The sequence below is a fragment of the Zonotrichia leucophrys genome, chromosome 1 (assembly GCF_028769735.1).
Source record: "Zonotrichia leucophrys gambelii isolate GWCS_2022_RI chromosome 1, RI_Zleu_2.0, whole genome shotgun sequence".
In the NCBI taxonomy this organism is placed as follows: Eukaryota; Metazoa; Chordata; class Aves; order Passeriformes; family Passerellidae; genus Zonotrichia; species Zonotrichia leucophrys.
The window spans coordinates 76,747,696-76,768,453 of NC_088169.1; the positions used below are offsets into that span (position 1 = coordinate 76,747,696).

The following is a 20,758-nucleotide window of genomic DNA, read 5'->3' on the forward strand; positions in this document are numbered from 1 at the left end:
CAGATATTGCAGAATTTCTTACAAAGCATTTTACTTTGGATTCTTATGCTGTGGATACTCACAGTTGTTTCCCATGGCCAAACTTTCCCAGCTTCACTCTTTGTAATGACAGTTCATATCCTCAAAGGGAGTTGAGGGTCAAAATCAGATCTTTCAGCATAGTTCTTTCACTTCATAAATCTGAGACTCATTCTGAGACCTGATTAAGGAAAGTCAGCAAAGCCAGAATTCTGCCTCACTAGAGAATCCATGGTGCCTGAATGATTTCTTGGATGTAAATGCACCTGAGAGATAGCCAAAGATGTACTGCACCAAAAAAAGTGTCTAATCATTTTACTACAAACACTTGACACAAGAGATTCCTTAACTATTTTAAGTTTAGGAAGGTGTAATCAAGAAGAGTTTTGTTCTGTGGCAGACCTGCTACATCCATAACCTTATGGATGTAGCAGGAAATGAGAGGAGCTTAATTTCACTCAGCAAGATGAAGGTTGAGAGGAGATATGATTGCTATGAGTCCGTGTTTTGCAGGTGACACTGTAGGGAAAAATGATACTTAGTTTGAGTGAAATAGATCTAAGTTGGTGATTTTTAAATTTAGGCTGAAAATTCAGTCAATGTTTCTGAGTACTGCAGCAGTGAAATTAAAGATCAGTCATTCCATGTGATTAGTGACAGATAATAAAATTTCAGCAAGACAGCAGTTTCCTTCAAGACAGTCTGATATTTTAATGGGAATTGTTGGAGGTGATACTTGTACTTGTAAGGGACTTTACTCCATCATCCTTCTGTGGTCTATATTCCTGTTAAATTCTATGCATTAAAAGAGGTCTCTCACCTAATCTGCTGGGATTCTCTTTGAAACAATGGAAAAATATAGGTTCTCCACTTACAGAGTAGGTAGGAGAAATGTCTGTCCTTTATCTACAGAGAAGGTAAAAATGACAAATTTATCCTAGAATTCTCCTTATCCTATGGTGGAAGTGAAATGAGTGGAGTACCATCCTGTATAATTCACAAAATCAATCTTACTGTGCTTCAAGTGGAAGATATGGTAGAGACTGTGTGACCTTTGTTGCTCTCTTGCATTTAATTTCTAATTTTGTAGAACTCCTTCCTGTAATATGGGATCAAAAATGACGACAGTATTCCAGCCTTGATCATACTGGTTCTTCAGTTCTAAGGAATAATGAGTATGGTACTTTAGACTACATTTCTCCAAAGTACATTGGGGAAATGTCTTGCAACCAACAGTCACAGTCTGAGAAGGATGAGGTTTCAAGTGGCTTTAGGATTTATGTGGCCAGTACTATGACACAAGCATCTATTTAAGAAAAAATGAACTGGAAGGAACTTATTGAGTGTAAAATAAATGTAAGAACATCAGACTAAAACAGGACTGAACATACCCTTCTGGATTGCCAAATTCCTTTCCCTGTGCTTGGAGGCAATCAAGTGTCTTATACTTTTCTAAACAAACTCCTGAAGTAATGTTTACTTCTCTGTCTAGTTAAGCAGAAATAATAAAAAAGAAAATTCACCTTTCTTTGTTGCAATTAAACATACTTATAGCCTTGAGCTACAAGAACCAGATTTCAGGACAGATCCTTAAATTTAATTAACCGTAATTGCAAATGGACAAACCAGGACAATAATTTCATACATATGAAATGCATTGATGCAGGAGAAATTGGTTACACTGAGATTCTGGAGATCTGCATCAGACATGTGGTGCAGGCCAGCAAACAATAAAAATATATTCTGTTTCATTCTATAATAGGTTCTAATTCAGTTGATGAGCTACTGTATAAGGAATGTATGTATTTAATATCCCATTTAAGCAATGATTTTCTTCTAAATGCAGGCAAGGAAAGAGGAAGTGGTACTAGACAAAGACACTAATTCAAAGTATTCTTCACTGCAATGATTACCCTGTGCTTTGATAAACCATACTGAATGTATTGCTAGAATAGAAATAGAACCTCTTTCCCTTATTTGAAAGATGGAAGAGGAAGTGTTTAATGAACAGCAGTTTTTGGCTGTGGGCTGTGTCAGTTCACCACCAGAGACTGATTATGCTGGTGGACCCAGTGACAAAGGACCCAGGTGAGGCTGAGGTACTCAGTACTTCCTTTGCCTCTTTTAAACATTGAGATCTGTCCCCACAAGCATTATATTGGGTCAGTTAATCACCCCAGACTGCTGAAGCTGATGGATCTCAGGAAAAAATAATGACCAAGATTCTGCTGAAAGTCTATTTCCTTGTTCAAGGATTAAATACTAGCAAAATAATTTTATACTGGGTTAGTTTTGCAGGGCACATAAAGATACATATTTTATATCAATGATGTTGTTACTGACAATTTAACTAAGATTTTAGTTTCCATTGAACACGTCTTTGTTATTTGGAAGAAGTTTAAAAAATATGTTCCAATTTTTTTATGGGTTGAATTTTTTATCTGTCTATAATCTGTTCAGAGGAGGATTAAGTTGGACATCAGGAAGAATTTCTTCATGGGAAAGGATTGTTAAGGAAAGGAGTGCACCTTCCTAAGGGAGGTGGTGCAGTCACTTGGTGCTTGATACTTAGTGCTTTTGTTGACAGAGTCAAAGGTTGGACTTGATGATCTAGGAGGTCTATTCCAACCAAAATGATTCTGTCCTTCTGTGAAATAACTTCAGTATAAATTATTTAAATTATGTTCAACAGTAATTGATTGCTGCACCGAAGAAAGAAGCAGTTCAAGATAGATACTGAACTGCATTTAAATAATCAGTTTACTCAGAACTGAGAAGCCAGTGTGGAGCTAAGAAAGTTGGAAAACTTGGTGCACTAAAAAAAAGGTAGAGAGCAACCTTGCCATGGTTTCTCCCTCTGCATCCTTGGATGCCAGGTCTCAGGACTTTGTGTCTTGTTGGTTAAATTGAAGCCCAGGTCAGTTTACCTTAAATGCAGGTAATGCCTCACACTGCTAAGGACCTTCTCTGGTACAAAAGAACAAATCAATTAAAAATGTATATGAAAACTTTGCCCTGCTTTTCAGACTTTCTACAAATGTGATGTCACAGGAACACACTGCACTGTGAAAATACAGCAAGCTTACAAAATTCAACATATACACATGAAAACTAGGATAAATATGAAATAAAGTTTCTATAGCTTTTTTTCAGAGCTACATTTCTTAGTTCATGGGATTCACATTTATCACCAGGAAAAAGTTTGCTTTTGAAATTAATTTAAACATAAAACTAAACGTTTCTTTGCTCGATTTAAATATTTTGTGTTTCCCTACTAGCAATTCTGAATAACTATTAACAATATCAAATAATGAAACTAATAATTATAGTTAATAGTTACTGTTGTCAGTTGTGATATATTCTCCATTCCATACCTATTATTATCGTGCAGAAAAATGGTCCTTTTATATTTAAGACTCACAGTTCCAAGTATTTCCAGTGCTGCAGAAGACTGTATCTCTAGAACAGAGAGGGCAAGAAGCAGAAAGGAAATTTATACTAAAGCTAAATCTAAACAACCTAGAATAAGTTATACCTTTTAATTTTACTTTTTGTGTAGGAATTTTGAATCACAAAGGACTAATTTTTTTTACTAAAACTTAAATTCATATTTGTTAACATTTAATGAATAAAATATTGCTTATGGTTATTTTTTGTGGGAAATACTGAATGTAGTAAAGTGTATTTGAGCATATGTATGTAAAGAATTATTAAACCATTGTTCAATAAAGAAAAAAGATAAAGTTGTGGGGAATATTAAGTAGTTTAGCAGAGTAATTCTAGAATAGAAAATTATTTGCAATTTAATTTATATTGAAGATTGGAATCTTAATAGGCTGAAAAAATAAGATTGAATTAGTGAATTAGATTTCCTTCTTTTTAGAGAGAATGTAGCGTATTTTGTAACATTTCTCAGAAAACTTAAGTTTGCCATGTTCACTTTATAATAATGACTATTTATTTAATAATATAATAATGACTATGTATTTAATAATTATGGTTGGAAATGGCTGAGAATTTCAGTAGTAGCAGACTGGACAACATTTCAGGGCTATCATGAATCAAGAATTAGCAGGATTTGTTGGCAAGCCCCTGAGTGAACGAATAAATAGCATATCAAGATTATGAACTGCAATAATGAAAAGAATGGTGGAGATGGGATCTAAGAGATGCCATACAATGTATTTGATGTGCTTTTATCTTGTCCAGATTCAGTTAATGCCTGAGCACTCCATTATATGTCAGAAAAACATCAGCAGGGTGAAGAGGAGAAACCAGAGCCAAAATATGAGTTAGATGGTTGCTGAAGTAGAGAGAGTAAGAGCAAGGGAAGTCAGCCTGACTGCTTTTGTGAAGCAGAAGGGAGTTTAGGCATTTTCCATCTTTATGTGCCCTGTTATCCTGTGCAATCCCTCATTTCCCATCCCATGACTGCTGACTCCTTTCACACTGTGGCTTATTCTCAATCTGAGCTGGGAGGACAAAATAAGGAAAAAAAGTGTAGTTTTAGATGATGATTGATGACAACTTTTTTTTCTTGTTGAAATAAAATGTAGCTGGCTACTGATTCTCATGTTGTGTAGTAACAGTGGTTACAAAATGCATCAAAGGCAGGGTTTCTGGTGTCCCTGCTGCATTCAAAATACACAACAGATAAAGAACTAGAATATTTCTATTAATTATTATTCAAAATGCCCTTGCATAAAGACGAACTTACAATTTAATTTCTCTGTGTGCACACAGCCGGGGCAACGAGAACAGACTCGCCCTGCGGCGACAGACCATCCTGCGGGAGAAGGGCAGGAGGCAGGCCAGCCGGGGGCCGGCCTACATGTTCAATGACCGCTCCACCAGCCTTTCCCTGGAGGAGGAGCGCTTCCTGGACGCCGCCGAGTATGGCAACATACCGGTGGTTCGCAAAATGCTGGAGGAATGTCCCTCGCTCAACGTCAACTGCGTGGACTACATGGGGCAGAACGCCCTGCAGCTGGCGGTGGCCAACGAGCACCTGGAGATCACCGAGCTGCTGCTGAAGAAGGAGAACCTGGCCCGGGTGGGGGACGCCTTGCTGCTGGCCATTAGCAAGGGCTACGTTCGGATAGTGGAGGCCATCCTGAGCCACCCCGCGTTCGCCGAGGGCAAGAGGCTGGCCCTCAGCCCCAGCCAGTCGGAGCTGCAGCACGACGACTTTTACGCGTACGACGAGGACGGCACGCGGTTCTCGCACGACGTGACGCCCATCATCCTGGCGGCTCACTGCCACGAGTACGAGATCGTGCACACGCTGCTGCGCAAGGGAGCGCGCATCGACAGGCCGCACGACTACTTCTGCAAGTGCAGCGAGTGCAACCAGAAACAGAAGCATGACTCTTTCAGCCATTCTAGGTCCAGGATCAATGCCTACAAAGGTCTGGCCAGCCCTGCCTACCTGTCTTTGTCCAGTGAGGACCCGGTCATGACTGCCTTAGAGCTCAGCAATGAGCTGGCCGTGCTTGCCAACATTGAAAAAGAGTTCAAGGTGAGTAGAGGGACGCTGATTCTGGCAGACACGGAACTGCAAACTTTATCCTTCATAAATCAGCAGTATAATGTGGGAAACTATACAGTTTTTTACTGATTGGAAGATTTAAATCTTAGTAAATGTCTTATTGCCGTGTGCCGATTGTGATTCATGCAGCTTATGTAGAATGTGCCAATGAACTAATTTTCTGCTTCCTACCAGGCAGGAGAGTGAAGGAGGCCCTTCAAACCCATGGCCAAAGCTGGTCTAGGGCAGGAGAAAGAGGAGTCTAAAGTGGTACATTTTAGTCACTCATGTCAGATAAGTTGCATGACTCTATCAAACCCTCATGCATTCTCTTTAGTTTCTTGTATTTGGACTTGAAGCTTTCATACTGACAGTGTATTGCATTCCTTCATGAGGAGAATTCTAAGTAGATGTCCTCCTTTTTTAATGTGCTGTTCTGGTATTTCTGTTCACTTCTTCCTCTTTCTTACTTTTTTGTACTTAGTTATATGTAAACTGTGTAGAGTTAAAAGGCTTTTTCAGTGTTAAATAGAAATTTTTTTTATTTCATAAATGGATGTTTTTGAAAAAAAATATTAGTAGTTGAGACTCTTGAAGCATGAGTTAAGGAGTAAGAATATAAGGTTTTATCTGTCAGTAAATGCAAAGTCAGGCCTTGTGCAAACATTGCCAATGTTATTTATGACCTGGGTTAGCTAAAATCATTTAGCCTGGGTTTGCCTCATGGGACCCTGTCAAAAGCAGATGCTCCTGTGACAGAGCTCTATATATAGACTTCACTAGCAGGAGATCAACATCCTTCCAAAGCTGTTACAGAATAATTTCCAACATTGTGTTAGCAAGTGTTTGAAGTTATCATGATCAATATTTAACAATAATCTTGGCAATGGTACAGTTTACAAAATTGTGAACTGTCTCTACTCAGCCAACCTGAGCTGAGGTGCTGCAGTTCTGAATGAATTCCCCTGGACTTGTGCTCATAGGTGGCACCAGTCTATTATAAGAAGCTGAAATATTTATTGGAGAGGGAAAATGAGGAAGAAGAATGTATAAGGTGATCTTAAAAACAGCACCTGAACTGCTGAAATTGGAGGGAAGGAGAAAAAACCAAAATGCTGGGAGGACCATTTGAGACTATTGCAGAGAATGAATATCTGCCCCATGAAGTCCCTGGCAGAAACCTTTAAGACCTCAGTGGGCTGAGATTTCATCCACTGATTTCCTGTGCAGTTCAGTGAAGAGTATTGAAACCACATACTTGTTTCTCTTCAGCAGCTGCTGATGGCAACAAAAGGACTTGATTAACTTAAAGCAGAGTAAATTTAGAACAGAGCTAAAACCCATTTTTCATAAACCATAAGTGCAGCCTGTTAAGTTCACAGCTATGTTGAGATAAATAGCGTGTCTGATTTGTAGGAACTGTATAGATCCCTTTACCACAGTTGGAGTGACACAAGCTAAGATTATTATAAAGATAAATAAACTCATCATCTGGTGCAGCCAAAAAGAGGTGTCCTTCAATATATGCTAGAGAACACAATCAGTGAGATGAGTGGGAGGACGGTACCTGTCCATGGCTCCACCAGGCAGAGAATGGAGCTCACAGGTGAGAACCCAAGTAGGCTGGGTCACAGAAAAAGCTTCTGCTGCCAGCTCTGAAGTGCCATGAGGATGTCCTTCTTTGGTGATTTCTGTTTTTCCAATTCCTCTTTTGTCTCAGTTGCTGTCTATAAAATGAGAGCTTCACTTCTAGTGTAATGTTGTACAAAGAATTTTGGATACTGTCCCTCAGCAAAACAGGAGATTAGAGACAAAGCAGCTCCATGCTGCTGGGCATTAATCATCCAGACTCTGCTGGGAATATGCATAGTATCTTTGGATAGAGTGGAGTGGAATAGGAACACTGAGGAGCACAAGGCAACGTGGAAATTTAACTCTCCAATAATTTAAGGTTTCACCAGGAGCTGGCAGCTGGCAACATAAGGTCTTTTGGGAATGTTTTTATAGATACTAAAACCATGTAGTGATTCTGGATAAATATTAAAGACTGTGAAGTACATTTATAACTGAATTTATGAGAACTGACATTTACACTATTGATAAGTAGTGATATTTACAATATCTAGACAGGCCAGAGATTTGACTGCAAAATACCCTGCCTTAAGTTCAGTGGAGGCAGTACAAGTGTGTAAAAGTTACAAGAAATGGAGGCTGTCAGCTCTACTGAGTCTGGGTTGTTTGCACTCCTGCAAGCTTATATCCCTGGTTGCAGCAATTAATCTAAAAATAATGTTACCCTTGCTTTATTTCAGGAGTTTTCTACAATCATTTGAAGAGTGTGGTCACTGCATAAAAGTGTGGGTTTGGCAAAAATGCTTAACGTGTGTTAGTGTAATCAAAACAAGTATATTTTTAGTGCATAGGTTATGGCACTGGACATGGCAAATCTTTAGCTCCACCTAGGGTTAGCCTGAGCCATTTAAAATATTTTAAATCTTACATAAGTTAAAACTGAGCTTTCTGGTAACACACCATTTTAGGTCACCTGTTTGGTAGTGCTGATTTTGATAGTGCTGATGGGATGTTGTAGCAGGGAAACTTCCAAGTGGTTGCCTACAGCAGCCAGTGACACAGATAATTTCCAGGTTTTCCTCAGAGGCAATAGGAAGGATCAGTGCTAAACTGTGATGCTGGTTGTTTTATGACTGTCCTATAAACTGCTTCTCTCTTCTAACATTAGAACACTGGCCATGAAACTGTGATTCATACAAAATAGGAAATGCCACAGCCAGGGGAAACCATTATTCTCTGGAATAAACCCCTTTCTTTCTACAAACCTATGCAGTAGTGTTATCCAGCATTACATGCATTTTGCATTTTGTTGCAGGTATTAAAAGTGTTGCAGTATTTAAGAGTGTTTTGGAGAAAAATACTTTATTAGGCATAAAATCAGAAAAAAGTAGATTACTTCTGAAGGCAGAATAACTGGACAGATGTGTAAATCACAGTGTGGAAATATTTCTGTACCAAATAAATAGGTAATTCAAGCTTCCTAAGTAATTCTGAGATCTTCAGGTGTTTCTGAAGACCATTTAATTTAGTTTTGTGTCATAGAACCATAGAATGGTTTAGGTTATAAACGACTTTAAAGATGATTTAGTAGCAACCCCACTGCCAGGGCAGGGAACCTTCCATTAGATCAGGTTACTCAGACCCCCATCCAACCTGGTCCTGAGCATCTCCAGGGATACAAAGTACTCTAAGGACAACCTATTCCAGTGCCTTACCACTATTTTTGCCTAATATGTAGTGTAAACCTATGCTCCTTCAGCTTAAGGACATTGGCTCTGGTCCTGTCCTGCCAGGCCTTTTTCTGAAGTCCCTCTCCAGCTCTCTTGGAGCCGCTTTAGGTACTGGAAGGTCCTGTAAGGTCGCGCTGGAGCCTCATCTTCTCCAGGCTGAGCAGCCACAGCTCTCTCAGCCTGTCTGCATGGGAGAGGTGCTCCAGCCCTCTGATTGTCTTTTTTGGCCTCCTCTGGACCTGCTCCAACAAGTCAACCTCTTTTTTATGTTGGGGACCCCAGAGCTGGTGCAGCCCTGCAGGTGGGCTCTGAGCAGAGCAGAGGGGCAGAATCCCCTCCCTGGCCCTGCTGCCCACCACTGGATGCAGCCCAGGACACGTTTGGCTCTTCAGGCTGCAGTCTGACATTGCTGCCTCATGTTGAGATTTTCATCCACAGCACTCCCAGTCCTGCTTCCCATGGTTTTTCTTGATCTGTTCTCTGCCCAGCCCATGCTTGCACTTGGGATTGCCTCAGCATGTGTGCAGGACATGGCTTAGTGTGCAGCTTTACAAAGTTTGATATTGTAGACAATATTTTTATTTTGGGAGATGGTGTTAATGTTTTCTTCTTCATCTGCTTCATCTCTGTGGTTTGCCCACCTAAGAGCTAATATATTTACTATACACATAAAGATGTAGATGATATATGACAAATGTTGTCCTGCAGAGATGTGGCCTGAAGTTTTAAGAGGGACAGTTGTGGCCCAGTGCTGTTCAAAATAGATAAGATTAGCATTTGTTAAAAAGTCCACTGCAATTATAATGGCAACTGACTAGTTTACTCTTTAAAGGGATGAAATAGAAAATGTGTTTTTAAGTTAAACATAGATATATTACTGTTTGCTGTACAGTAATCCCCCTAATAAAATCATCCAAATTTGCTTTTCTGATGAGAATCAAAATTCAATTCAACCCTCTCAAAATCTAATTTTCTAGGGTGTTTTTTTTTGGTTTTTTTGTTTGGTTTTTTTTTTTAGGGTTTTTTTGTTTTGTTTGTTGCTTTTTTTTTCATTTATACAACCCCATTGGGGGTCCCATACATTACAGAAATGGGACCCCCATCTTCACTACAGGTGTTGTCAGCTTTCTTAAAGAAAAGTAACATTAGTTGTTAGAGAAGGAGGGAAGCACTGAAGGCATAAGGGCCACCTTTGAAAGGGAAGTAATGTATTTAGGTATCTACTGTGACACCTAAATCCAACATGACATCCCACTTTGAAATCCTAAGTTCTAGTATAGCAGTATCCATATTTCTGATCTTGTCCTCTACAGTTCACTGAGCAGAGCCAGGACATGGTTTGGAGCACTGCTCTATCCCATCCATGTGGTTCATTGTCGTCCTGCATGCTGAGAGCATTCTAATCCCAGGCACAGTCTGGGGGACAGCAGGAGCCTGTGGCTGGTCACAGGGGACCATGTGAAAAAAGTCTCTTTCTTTGGGATATACAGCTGTAGTGATGCTCTCCTGGCTGTGCTCTCCTGTGCATGGTCAGAGGTAAAGCAGGCCATGGTCAGCTGAGGTTTTCAGAGTGACAAGTGCCTGCTTGCCCCCTTACTTGGCACCCCAAGACAGTCTGGCATGTTAAGGGCAGGTGCCTCCTCTCAGCAGTGCTACTCTCACTCCCCTGCCACCAGCATTGTTCCCTAGTTCCTCATCCCCCACAGTGCTGCATCACCTCCCTTCTGCAGGTGGGAGCAGCTGGTACTTCTCCCTCATCCTTGGGAAGAAATTTGTGAAATCTGGCACAATTTGTTTTTTTCCTAAACTGCTGAGGAGCTCTGAGCCAGTGTTGTCACATGCAGAGAATAAAGCACACATGCTTTACTGCAGAATTCAGTGCTGATTCTTTTTACAGCCTCCAGCTGTAACTTAGTTTCTAACTACCATCCAAAGTTTCTCAGGAATGGGCTTTTTTAAAAAATCACTACATTTGCAACATGAAGTAAAGGAGAACTCATTATCCATGCCTTTGACCATTTTTGAAAATAAATTAGGCCAAACAAATTGCCCCACTCCCTTGGCTCACATAAATGGTAGGAGACATGTGAGACCCGGGGAGGGGGACCTTTATTTGTGTTTTTACAGAGACACATTGCAGAGTGTAGCAATCATTTTTGCTGTCATTTCATTTTTTGTTCTGCCTTCAGCTAACTTTGCCTGTGACACAGCAGAGGAGGGGGCAATGATGGGCAATGCTCAATTTCCCACTTAAGCAATTGTTTGCCATAACCTGACTGCTGAGAACTTTTCATCTTGGCTACCACTGCTGGTCACAGCTGTGGCAGTATTTCATGGGAGGGGGAAGAGTTTCATTGCATTTGCAGATGAGAAAATAAACTGGTGGATTTTATGAATGAATTTTCAGGATGCTAATACATACTGTAGTACTGTGTACAAACCTAAATTCAGAAGGGCTAATTCCCCTGTAGAGTAATGGTCTCCTCACATACAGTTTTGAAACTCTATGTCTGGTGTAAGTCACTTAAGCTGGAAAATACTTATGGAGTGTGTGTATGAGTGTGGAGGTATGTACCAATCTTCTGCCAGAAAAAATACACATACTAATGTATTACAATGCTTCATAAGTTCTTATGAAGGCCAAATTATATTGTTTGTATGTTTACTGAAAGTTACTTGGTATTTTATATTGGTACTCAAGGGTCAAATATCAGTTTGGAAGAGTTAGTACCTAATCACAGGTGGGTAGTTGCCTCTATGTTTCTCCTTTGTCTGTGAATTTGAAATGGCTAATTTTCCTTTCATTTGGAAGAGAAAATTAATGTGTTAAAAATACTGAATAGTGAATCTTAGCTTCTGCAGAAAAATGAAAGCCAAACAGAAGGTGAAATATTACTCTCACAAAAGTCTTTTTGTAGTGTCAGAAGTCAGGATTTTGATTAAAATCTCCTGTTATTCATTGAATGGAGAGAAAACAAATAATGCAATAATACATTATTCAGAATGACAGGAAGTTATTACTTTTAGTATTTAGCTTCTGTTGTCTTTGTAGATAAATGACATTGAAGTGCCTTTTGCTCTTCTAAGAGATCTGAGTTACCTTGTTTATGTTATATTATTAAAAAAATAAATCACTAGCAGTTTTATGTAGATGTCTGTAAATATTTGTCTGTGAATGTTTGCATCCATCTAAGCAAAGTGCAGTGTGAAACTTGGATGCAATCCTTTAATATATCCAAGTAATAAACTGCTATTGTAGTGTTGTGGGTAGTAAAGCACAAAGATGCATGAAGTACGCCCTCAGCAAAGAAATTAGGGTATCCTGTGTGCTCATTCTCTTCTAGGATGAAGTATTGGATGCATTAGATGGCAGTTAGTATGAAGGAAGTATTTAAAGAGAAGGGGCTAACTCAAGACTAAAGGTGGAAGAAGGGGAAATACCCCAAAGAAGAGACTGGAAGAGGGGGAAATGTGTCTGTGTAATTCTTTCATTTAGGAAAAAATTCTACAGTAATTTCATCTTTTTTGAGACATTAAAATGAGCAGAAATCACAAAATAGCAGAAGTTTTTGACACGTGTGTGACTAAATCTCTTGTGAGATTTTTTTTAGCTTTAGATACACATCTCTACCTAATTCCCAGCTATATCCAACTTTTATGATCCAAACACAGCTGCATGTAAGGAGTGGTTAATGAACTGCATATTGCAATGATCAAAATACCGTTTCCTGTTTTGACTTCTGCCTTTTTGAAAACAGTGCCCAATGACAACACTTGTTAGCTGAAGCAATAAGCAACTGAAGTTGCAGTTGCAGAGCAACATTTTGGCCCATGTGCTGAAGTCTCTTGAGAGGTCCTTGAGCTAGAGCAGAGCTGCAGTCAGAGATGTGGTGTCACCACACAAGCTGTACCACTGGTAGCAGTATTGTGGAGAACAGCAATCAAACCTTGTGTTTGCAGGCTAGAATAGATGTTGGAAAAGGGGAAAGACGAAGTTTACAAGAATAATTCCAGGCATTAGAAAATTCAGTATATTTATGCATTTCGAAGGAAGGTTGGGAATTTCTTTAGATGTATTCTGCGTAGCATGCTCATCTTGGCCAACTGAAATCTCTACAGTGCTATTTTCTACATCTTTTCTAAACTTCTGCAACAGTGAATAGAAAAATTTCCCCTCTGCTATACATCTCAACTTGAATTGGTCATTAAAATGTGTCATACGATGTTGCTGAAAGTGTTTTAGTTTTATTTTCCTACTTTAATTTCCTCTAAAGCATGTCTAGACGAGTGACTCAGGTGTGAAAATTGATAATGTAGATGTACTAGACAACAAATCCATTCCTTGAACATTTAGGGGAAAAAAAGCATAACAAGATGCAAAGAATCTATTCACATTCACAGAGGTGTAGGTGGAATGTAGAATTGCTTCTCTCATGTTGGATCTAAACACTAAGATTTTTTCTTTCTGCTTCTCTTTTCTAGAATGATTACAAGAAGCTGTCTATGCAATGCAAAGATTTTGTAGTTGGACTGCTTGATTTGTGCAGAAATACAGAAGAAGTGGAAGCTATTCTGAATGGTGATGTGGAGATGAGCCATAATAATGGAGAGCATGGTCGTCCCAGCCTCAGCCGCCTAAAACTCGCCATCAAGTATGAAGTTAAAAAAGTAAGCAATTCTGTTGATCAAAGAGGCGTGTCATGATGGTGGTATGAAATTATGCTTTTGTTAAATTTTATGTTTTGACCCTGAAATGAATGTTTCGGCCCTTTAGGCACAGTGGTTTTAACAATCTAAAGAATCTTAGCTTGCAGTATAAACAAGAGGCAGATATTTAAGGTGAATACTGCTCACAATGAGCATGAGAGCAGATTACTCTAAAGCAATGTGTAGCTATATGCAAAAATTTTTGATATACATTTTTATTTTAAATCTCTTTTTTAAAGAAAAAATATGGAAAAGTTTTGCACTAATTCTGAAGCCTGGAAAAATGTAAGATCTAATAAAAGCTAAAAACAGTACATCAGACCTAGTGCACTACATAATGAGTATTGATACTGATTTTTGTCAGGCTGTTGTGCCTTGCTCAGGAATGTGAGAAAACCTGGAGAAATTGCATGTCTCACAGAAACTGTGTGTGTCTGTACAGAGGGATCAGAGGAACAACCTAGGAATATTAGTACTGTGGTTCTGAGTTCAGAAGAAAGCAGGCTTTAGGCAGTGCCAACTGCAGAAATTATTGTCCCTTCTTTGGCTTGCTTTTATTTCTACTGACAGATTAATACTCTGTTCTCCATCTGAACAGTGCTCAGTGAAACCAGCTGAGTTTGTAACTGCATAAACATTGGAATTTCCCAGGAAACTTGTCTTGGATAATATAGGTTGTAAAATTCTAGGTGACTTGTGTCAACCAGGGAGAAATGATTTGTGCAGTGAAGTTTGTACGACCAAAGATCAAGGAGACAGAGATAAAAGGTATACTTCAAAAGCATGTTACCCTAAATTTTTACAGAAATTGAGTTCCCGTGCCTGGGGGACACACACAGATTTATATGTGAGAGGTGTATTTATGTGTTCACGAAGGGAAGGAAGGACAAAAACGCTTTTGGCTGAACCAGTATATGAGCACAACCTGCAAAACACTTCCAAGCTACAGTCAGCAAAGAGAGCTGAAACAGCTGTTGAAGAGAACAGCTTACATTGAGCTTGGGTCCTTCATACTGTGAGTCTTAGTGCTTCTGCACATGTGAACTTTCTTTCAACACTTTCTCTTATCTCAATAAAGACATTTCTTGTACCTTCAGCCAGTCATCTTTTAAGTATAGAGAAAGGATCTAGAAAAAATACTACATTCAAATACATTTTTATTTTATTTATATATTTGGATTTTAAAATGTACAGTGCACAAGAATCTACAATTTTTTAACATCTACCTTTGTAAGATGCTTCTTATACAGTCCAGAGGACACAAAGAGCCTTATGGGACAGGCTTCTCAGTTTTGCAGTTTCTCCAAATGGTTCCAGAACCAAGTTATAAGTAATCCTCATCTGATTTCCTGCAAATGTGACAGCTGTTTTCTCATGCCAGCTGAAAAAAGTTGTATTTTCTGTGTAATTATGTGAAAATAGGATGTATTATTTCTTTCCTTAGTGAAGATTACGTAGCGATTTTTGCAGAACAGAAGGCTCAAAGTATTGGGATTTCTGAAGCAGTAAAATTAAAATGATAAATGTCAGAAACATATAGAGTTTGCCCAGATAAATCAGCCTTAGATGAAATTAATAGTTTGTGATGGAACATAGTGTTAATAAATAAGTTTTTAAGTTCAAGTATTTATTGCTGATGGCAACATGCATGTTTGCTGAGAGATTTGGCTTACCAAAATAGATTTTCTTATGCCCCTGTTAATACCCCTTTGAATTTAAGCTGCATTTTCACAATTCCAGCATTCTTAATCCGCTTCCTATAGCCATATTTAAAGAGAAGTTATTCTGAAAGCAGTATCATTTTTGTGCTCTTTTTTATTTTTATTAGTTTGTAGCACACCCAAACTGCCAGCAGCAGCTCCTCTCTATCTGGTACGAGAATCTGTCGGGTTTGCGGCAGCAGACGATGGCAGTGAAGTTTCTGGTTGTTCTCGCGGTGGCGGTCGGACTGCCCTTCCTCTCCATGGCCTATTGGATTGCTCCTTGCAGTAAGGTCAGCCTGGGAAGCCTTGTCAGGGCCTCCTAAGAACTCCTCAGCCTATAAATTCCTGTATGACAAAGACACACTTACACAGCACTTCAGAAACGTGTTGTTTTAAAGCCAGGTTAGAGTGGAATGGCTGCAAGGTTGCACATTCAGGCAACTGTAATTAAGACAAGCAAATGTGTTGTGTTAATTGCAGTATGAAGGAAACTAAGTTAAAACGGTCAACCAAGTGTTACATTGAGGAAATCCTGCTTTATAAACCAAACAGTTTTTCATTTAATTCTTGCCTTAGTAGGCAGGTGCAGAGGATACTATTTTCCATTGATTCAGATGTAAGCTAAGCTCAAGCTGTGGGTTGATTCCAGTTCCAGTTGCTTCAAAGGAAATTTTCTTTTTCATTATCAAAAATAGCTCTATAAAAGTCAAGACAGTGCTAGTATTCATCATATTTTGTGAGGTCTTCAAAGCAGTTGTACAACCTGCCCTGCATTCACTTGGAATGCTCTGTCTGGGATTAAGTGCTACCAATATATCTGGTTTAGTTTATCTATAGTATGGAAAACCTGTCCGATAAAGATGGGTTGCAGTTTTTGACCTCACTGAGCTTTGTGTTGAATCCCTGTTTCAGTTGGCCAGTATCCCTTTTGAGTGGACACTCATGGAAAATTTTCCTTGAAAGTATGTTAGAGGGACTAATCCTATAAGGATTATTCAACATATTGCAGTACAAGATCCACAATTCTAGCAGTTTGGACTCTGTAGCCTTTTATGTTTTACCAATTTTTTTCATGTCTTTCAATCTAGACAATAAAAATCAGTTGCATTATTTTCACTTTTTAGTATTATGCCTAGGGGGTTTATGAAGAATTTTCTCTTAAAATGCCTTGAGATACAACACATTTCAGTAATTGAATTTTTGCTGTAGCAGTGACTTATCTTGATATTTTCCTTAAATGATTTATTTGTCATATACAAATGCGGTCATTTAAAAATTAAAAAGTATTTTTCTGGAGCTGCCAACCTAAGTGGACAAGCTAAGACTTTTAATACTAATACAGGCACTCTCAAAAATAAAGAATTGCTAAAAGTTCAACCTCATGTGAGTTTGTGTGGAGCTTTCAGGTTTTAAAGTGTTGCGCTAAGCTATTTTTTAACTTGTTCATAGTGATTTGCAAAGCTGAGAACTTTTCCTTTGTACAAGTCAGGAGGAAGTTAAGACTCTACAGAACTACAAATACAACTTTTTGAGATGTCACGACTTTTTTAAAAAAAGAAAATGAGTTGGGAAAACTGCACAATAACTGATACTAAATTGAGTATCTCATCAGTCAGGAAAGGGAATTCTTTTCTTCATAATTCACTCATAATGATAATGCTTTTAGTAAGTGTGTCAAAATCTTATTTTCTGTCTTGCCTTACAATAAAGCTAGCTAGTATTAAAAAATTCAACAGCTGTAATAGATTTTTCTCTTGATTATCTGTAATAGAAAATAATGACAAAAAATAATTACAGTATTATTTCAAGCCACTGAGTTAAAATATTTATTTTTTTTTTTCATTTCAGTTTCACTTTTAATCTATTGCTGATATCCTAACAGTGAAACTGATGGATTATTCCTCTGAAAATAGCAAATCAGTAGAAACTTGTAAAGGTGACTGTGAACAGGGCATCACAGTATACAAACGTTTTCAGATATTTGTAGCTTTGTATTATTGAAATATATGATTATCTGTGTTACTGCTCTTTTTATATACATTTTATTTGGAATCAGTCAGTGCAATGGCCTTGTGTTTGTTGATCTCTTTTGCAGCTGGGGAGGATAATGCGTGGCCCATTCATGAAGTTTGTAGCCCATGCAGCTTCTTTCACCATTTTTCTTGGTCTGCTTGTCATGAATGCAGCTGACAGGTTTGATGGCACCAAACTCCGACCCAATGAAACAACAGACAACGTAAAACAGCTTTTTAGGATGAAAACATCATGTTTCTCATGGATGGAGATGCTTATTATTTCTTGGGTAGTAGGTAAAAATTTTTGCTTAAGTTGCTATGATTACAAGTGAAGCTGAACTGAACCCTTTCCTTTTAACGTTTTGTGTAAAAATTGCAACAAAGGGAGTTTATTCAGCTGTCTGCATTCCCATGTGGGCCTTGTGTTTTTTATTAGATGGCAGCAGGATTCAGGTGTCTAGTTGATCACAAACATACAGACTAAGTATTTAGGTGAAATCTATATTATCTGAAGATTAATTAATTCAGTTTTATGAATATCAAAGCAAAGTGTCTACCAGTTTTTGGGGTGGTTGAGTCTCAGTGTGAATTTCCAGAGGAAAGATTTTTACGTGATGGGACAAGATTTATTTGTGTCCAATTGTCTCTTAATCTCTTATTTTGCAAGCATGCCTGCAGAACTAATAGTGTTTAGCTGAATATATTAGTGACAAAAGAGAAGAATATAGATCCCAGAAGATTCAGTGATATATTTTTTCCATCCCAACACAGGAATGAAGTGAGTTCTCTGAACAATACTCTGAGCAGACCCATTCAACTTGGTGATGTAGAACTCTTCAGCATCAGAACTTGAGCACAGACCTTCCAAAATATATTAGCTGTCAGATTCTTACTTACAAGTCTACTACCTTTTAGTGCAGTAGGGTTTAGATGTCCAAATATTTTAAGGATCTGGTTGTTAGTTATGCCTGTAAAAAGGGAAAGCTAAATTCAAGCTATCCATTCAAGATCTTGTGCATTTAAAGTATTTTGCTTTTATGATCTGTGATTGAAATTTGTATACCAACTGATTATAGCTTTAAAAGACCGTGGCAGTATTTATTTATTTAATTGTAAAGCTATTTATAAATTATTATAATTTTTTATTTTAGGAATAATATAGCACTTAGACTTTCAAAGTCTATAAGCATCAATATTTTCATCTGGTAATAAAGAAGTAAATCATAAATTCTCAATTTGAAGTTCTACTTTACTAATTTAATCTATTTTTGTATCAGTGTCATGCATAAGACAGTTTATGAAAAATTGATTCATGCATACAGATGTAACATTGACTGTAATTGACATTATTATTGTCCTTATCTGAAAGTTATGAAAAGTACTTTCAATTTGATAAGTCTAAAAATTAGTGACATGATTCCATTTAGTTATTAGCTCTTTAGAATTTTACTTCATAATTACATATTTTTTACCTTGAAAAGAAAAAAGGGTTTTCACAATAAAAAAAGCTGTCAAAAGCTGATAATGTACTTCCACTTTATTACTAAGGGACAGTAGTTAGGAATCAGACAGATACCTTTGTCCTATTGAAGAAGAATTAGGTCTGAGTCTTACTTTCATGATCATTTGTCACATATGTAAAAGAGACTGTAACCAGGAAAATGGCAAATAAGAAATTTTGAGTTATGCTTTATCTCTGCCACCATTGTATGTTCATGCCAGAGCATTTCTGCTCTTCTCATCTCATTCTGTGTCTGTAACAGATGGTAATACTCACATCCCATTCCTCTCTTGGAAAGCTTTTTTAGTTTTACAGGAAGAAGCAGTCTGAAAGATTGTTATTATTACTTAGATGAGAAAGAAGTCTCAGAATGTATATAAATTTGGAGGTCCAAGGATTTAATTTTGTGTTTGAACTCCCACTGATCAAAATAGTTTTGAATTTGACTGCCACCAAGAGCATGTCCTATATATAATAAAAATATGAAACAAGCATGAGGAATAAAGAACACACTGTTTTCTCTGTTCTCTCTTATACAGGCATGATATGGTCTGAATGTAAAGAAATTTGGTCCCAAGGTCCAAAGGAATACCTGTTTGAGTTATGGAATATGCTTGATTTTGGTATGTTAGCAATTTTTGCAGCATCATTTATAGCAAGGTTTATGGCGTTTTGGCATGCATCCAGAGCCCAGAACATCGTTGATGCAAATATGAAAGATCTGACAAGTCCAACACTGGAGCCCAACATAAAATACTACACCTTGGGTGAGTTGATGGCACAATTATTGGGCCAAAACAAATTGATTTTCTTTTAATTAGTCTCCAATGCCATAGTTTCACAATGTAGTACTGAAGAAATTCCCACTGCTTCTCTTCTTTATCTTTATGGCAAGTTGAACGTGAGCCAGCAGTGCCCTGGCAGCCAGGAGGGCTGAGTGTGTCCTGGGGGCATCAGGCACAGCATGGACACTGGGCAAGGGAGGGGATTGTCCTGCTCTGCTCTGCTCTGCTCTGCTCTGGGGCAGCCTCACCTCCAGGGCTGGGGGCACTTCTTGTGCCACAACATAAAAAAGAGACTGAACTAGATAGTGCCCAAAGGAGGGCAATGAGGACGGTGAAGGGCCTTCAAGGGAAGTCATACGAAAAGCAGCTGAGGTCACTTGGTCTGTTCAGCATGAAGGGGAGGAAACTGAGGGGAGACCTCATTTCTGTTACAGCTTCCTTAGGAGGGGAAGAGGAGGGGTGTTGCAGAGAAAAAAAATGTGGGCCTTTGCCGGGGTCGAGCCATTTGTCGGTGAGGGGAGACTCAGACACTCAATATGAGTGATAAGCAAATTCCGTTTATTGAAGAGAGCATCAGACACTTATACAGCAAATAATAAGCTTATGAATATTCTGTAAGCTAAGCAATCTATTGGTTAAACTATACTATCAACTCTTCCTCATACCTTAGGGATTACATCTCTCTTTTCTCATGTCTCTTTCACTGTTTGTTATCCTACCACAGCTAGGCCCAAGGACACTGTTATCTTGCAGGTGCCGGACTTGGAATTAGCCATGGTTTTGTACTTTTCTATTCTCTAGCAGCTAAATTCCCAACAGAGGGGCAGGCAGTGATCTCTGCTCTCTGATGACCAGTGACAGGACCTGAGGGAATGGCCTGAAGTTATGTCAGGGGAGGTTTGGGCTGGATATCAGGAAAGGGTTCTTCATCCAGAGGGTTTTTGGGCACTGGAACAGGATCCCCAGTGAAGTGGTCCCAGCCTGTCTGAGACCAAGAAGCATTTGGACAACGCTCTCAGGCACATGGTGTGACTGCTGGGGATGGTGCTGTGCAGGTCCAGGAGTTGGACTTAATGATCCTGATGGGACCCTTCTGACTCAGCATATTCTGTGTTTCTATGATTCCAGTATTGATCATAGTTCCCCTGTCTGCGTTGGTACATCTTTTTGTAGACTGTTCTAGACAGCACTGAAATGAAC

General features: G+C 38.6%; 1 protein-coding gene across 1 annotated transcript in view; it reads left to right on the forward strand.

Annotated features, from left to right (window-relative positions):
* The window catches only part of TRPC6 (transient receptor potential cation channel subfamily C member 6), a 76,089-nt gene that overhangs the window by 41,927 nt on the left and 13,404 nt on the right, over window positions 1-20,758 (forward strand). The window contains exons 2-6 of the mRNA XM_064718558.1: window positions 4,762-5,536; window positions 13,330-13,515; window positions 15,383-15,547; window positions 17,353-17,566; window positions 19,313-19,540. Coding sequence (XP_064574628.1) covers window positions 4,762-5,536; window positions 13,330-13,515; window positions 15,383-15,547; window positions 17,353-17,566; window positions 19,313-19,540 — 1,568 coding nt within the window. The remainder of the gene's footprint in view (window positions 1-4,761; window positions 5,537-13,329; window positions 13,516-15,382; window positions 15,548-17,352; window positions 17,567-19,312; window positions 19,541-20,758) is intronic.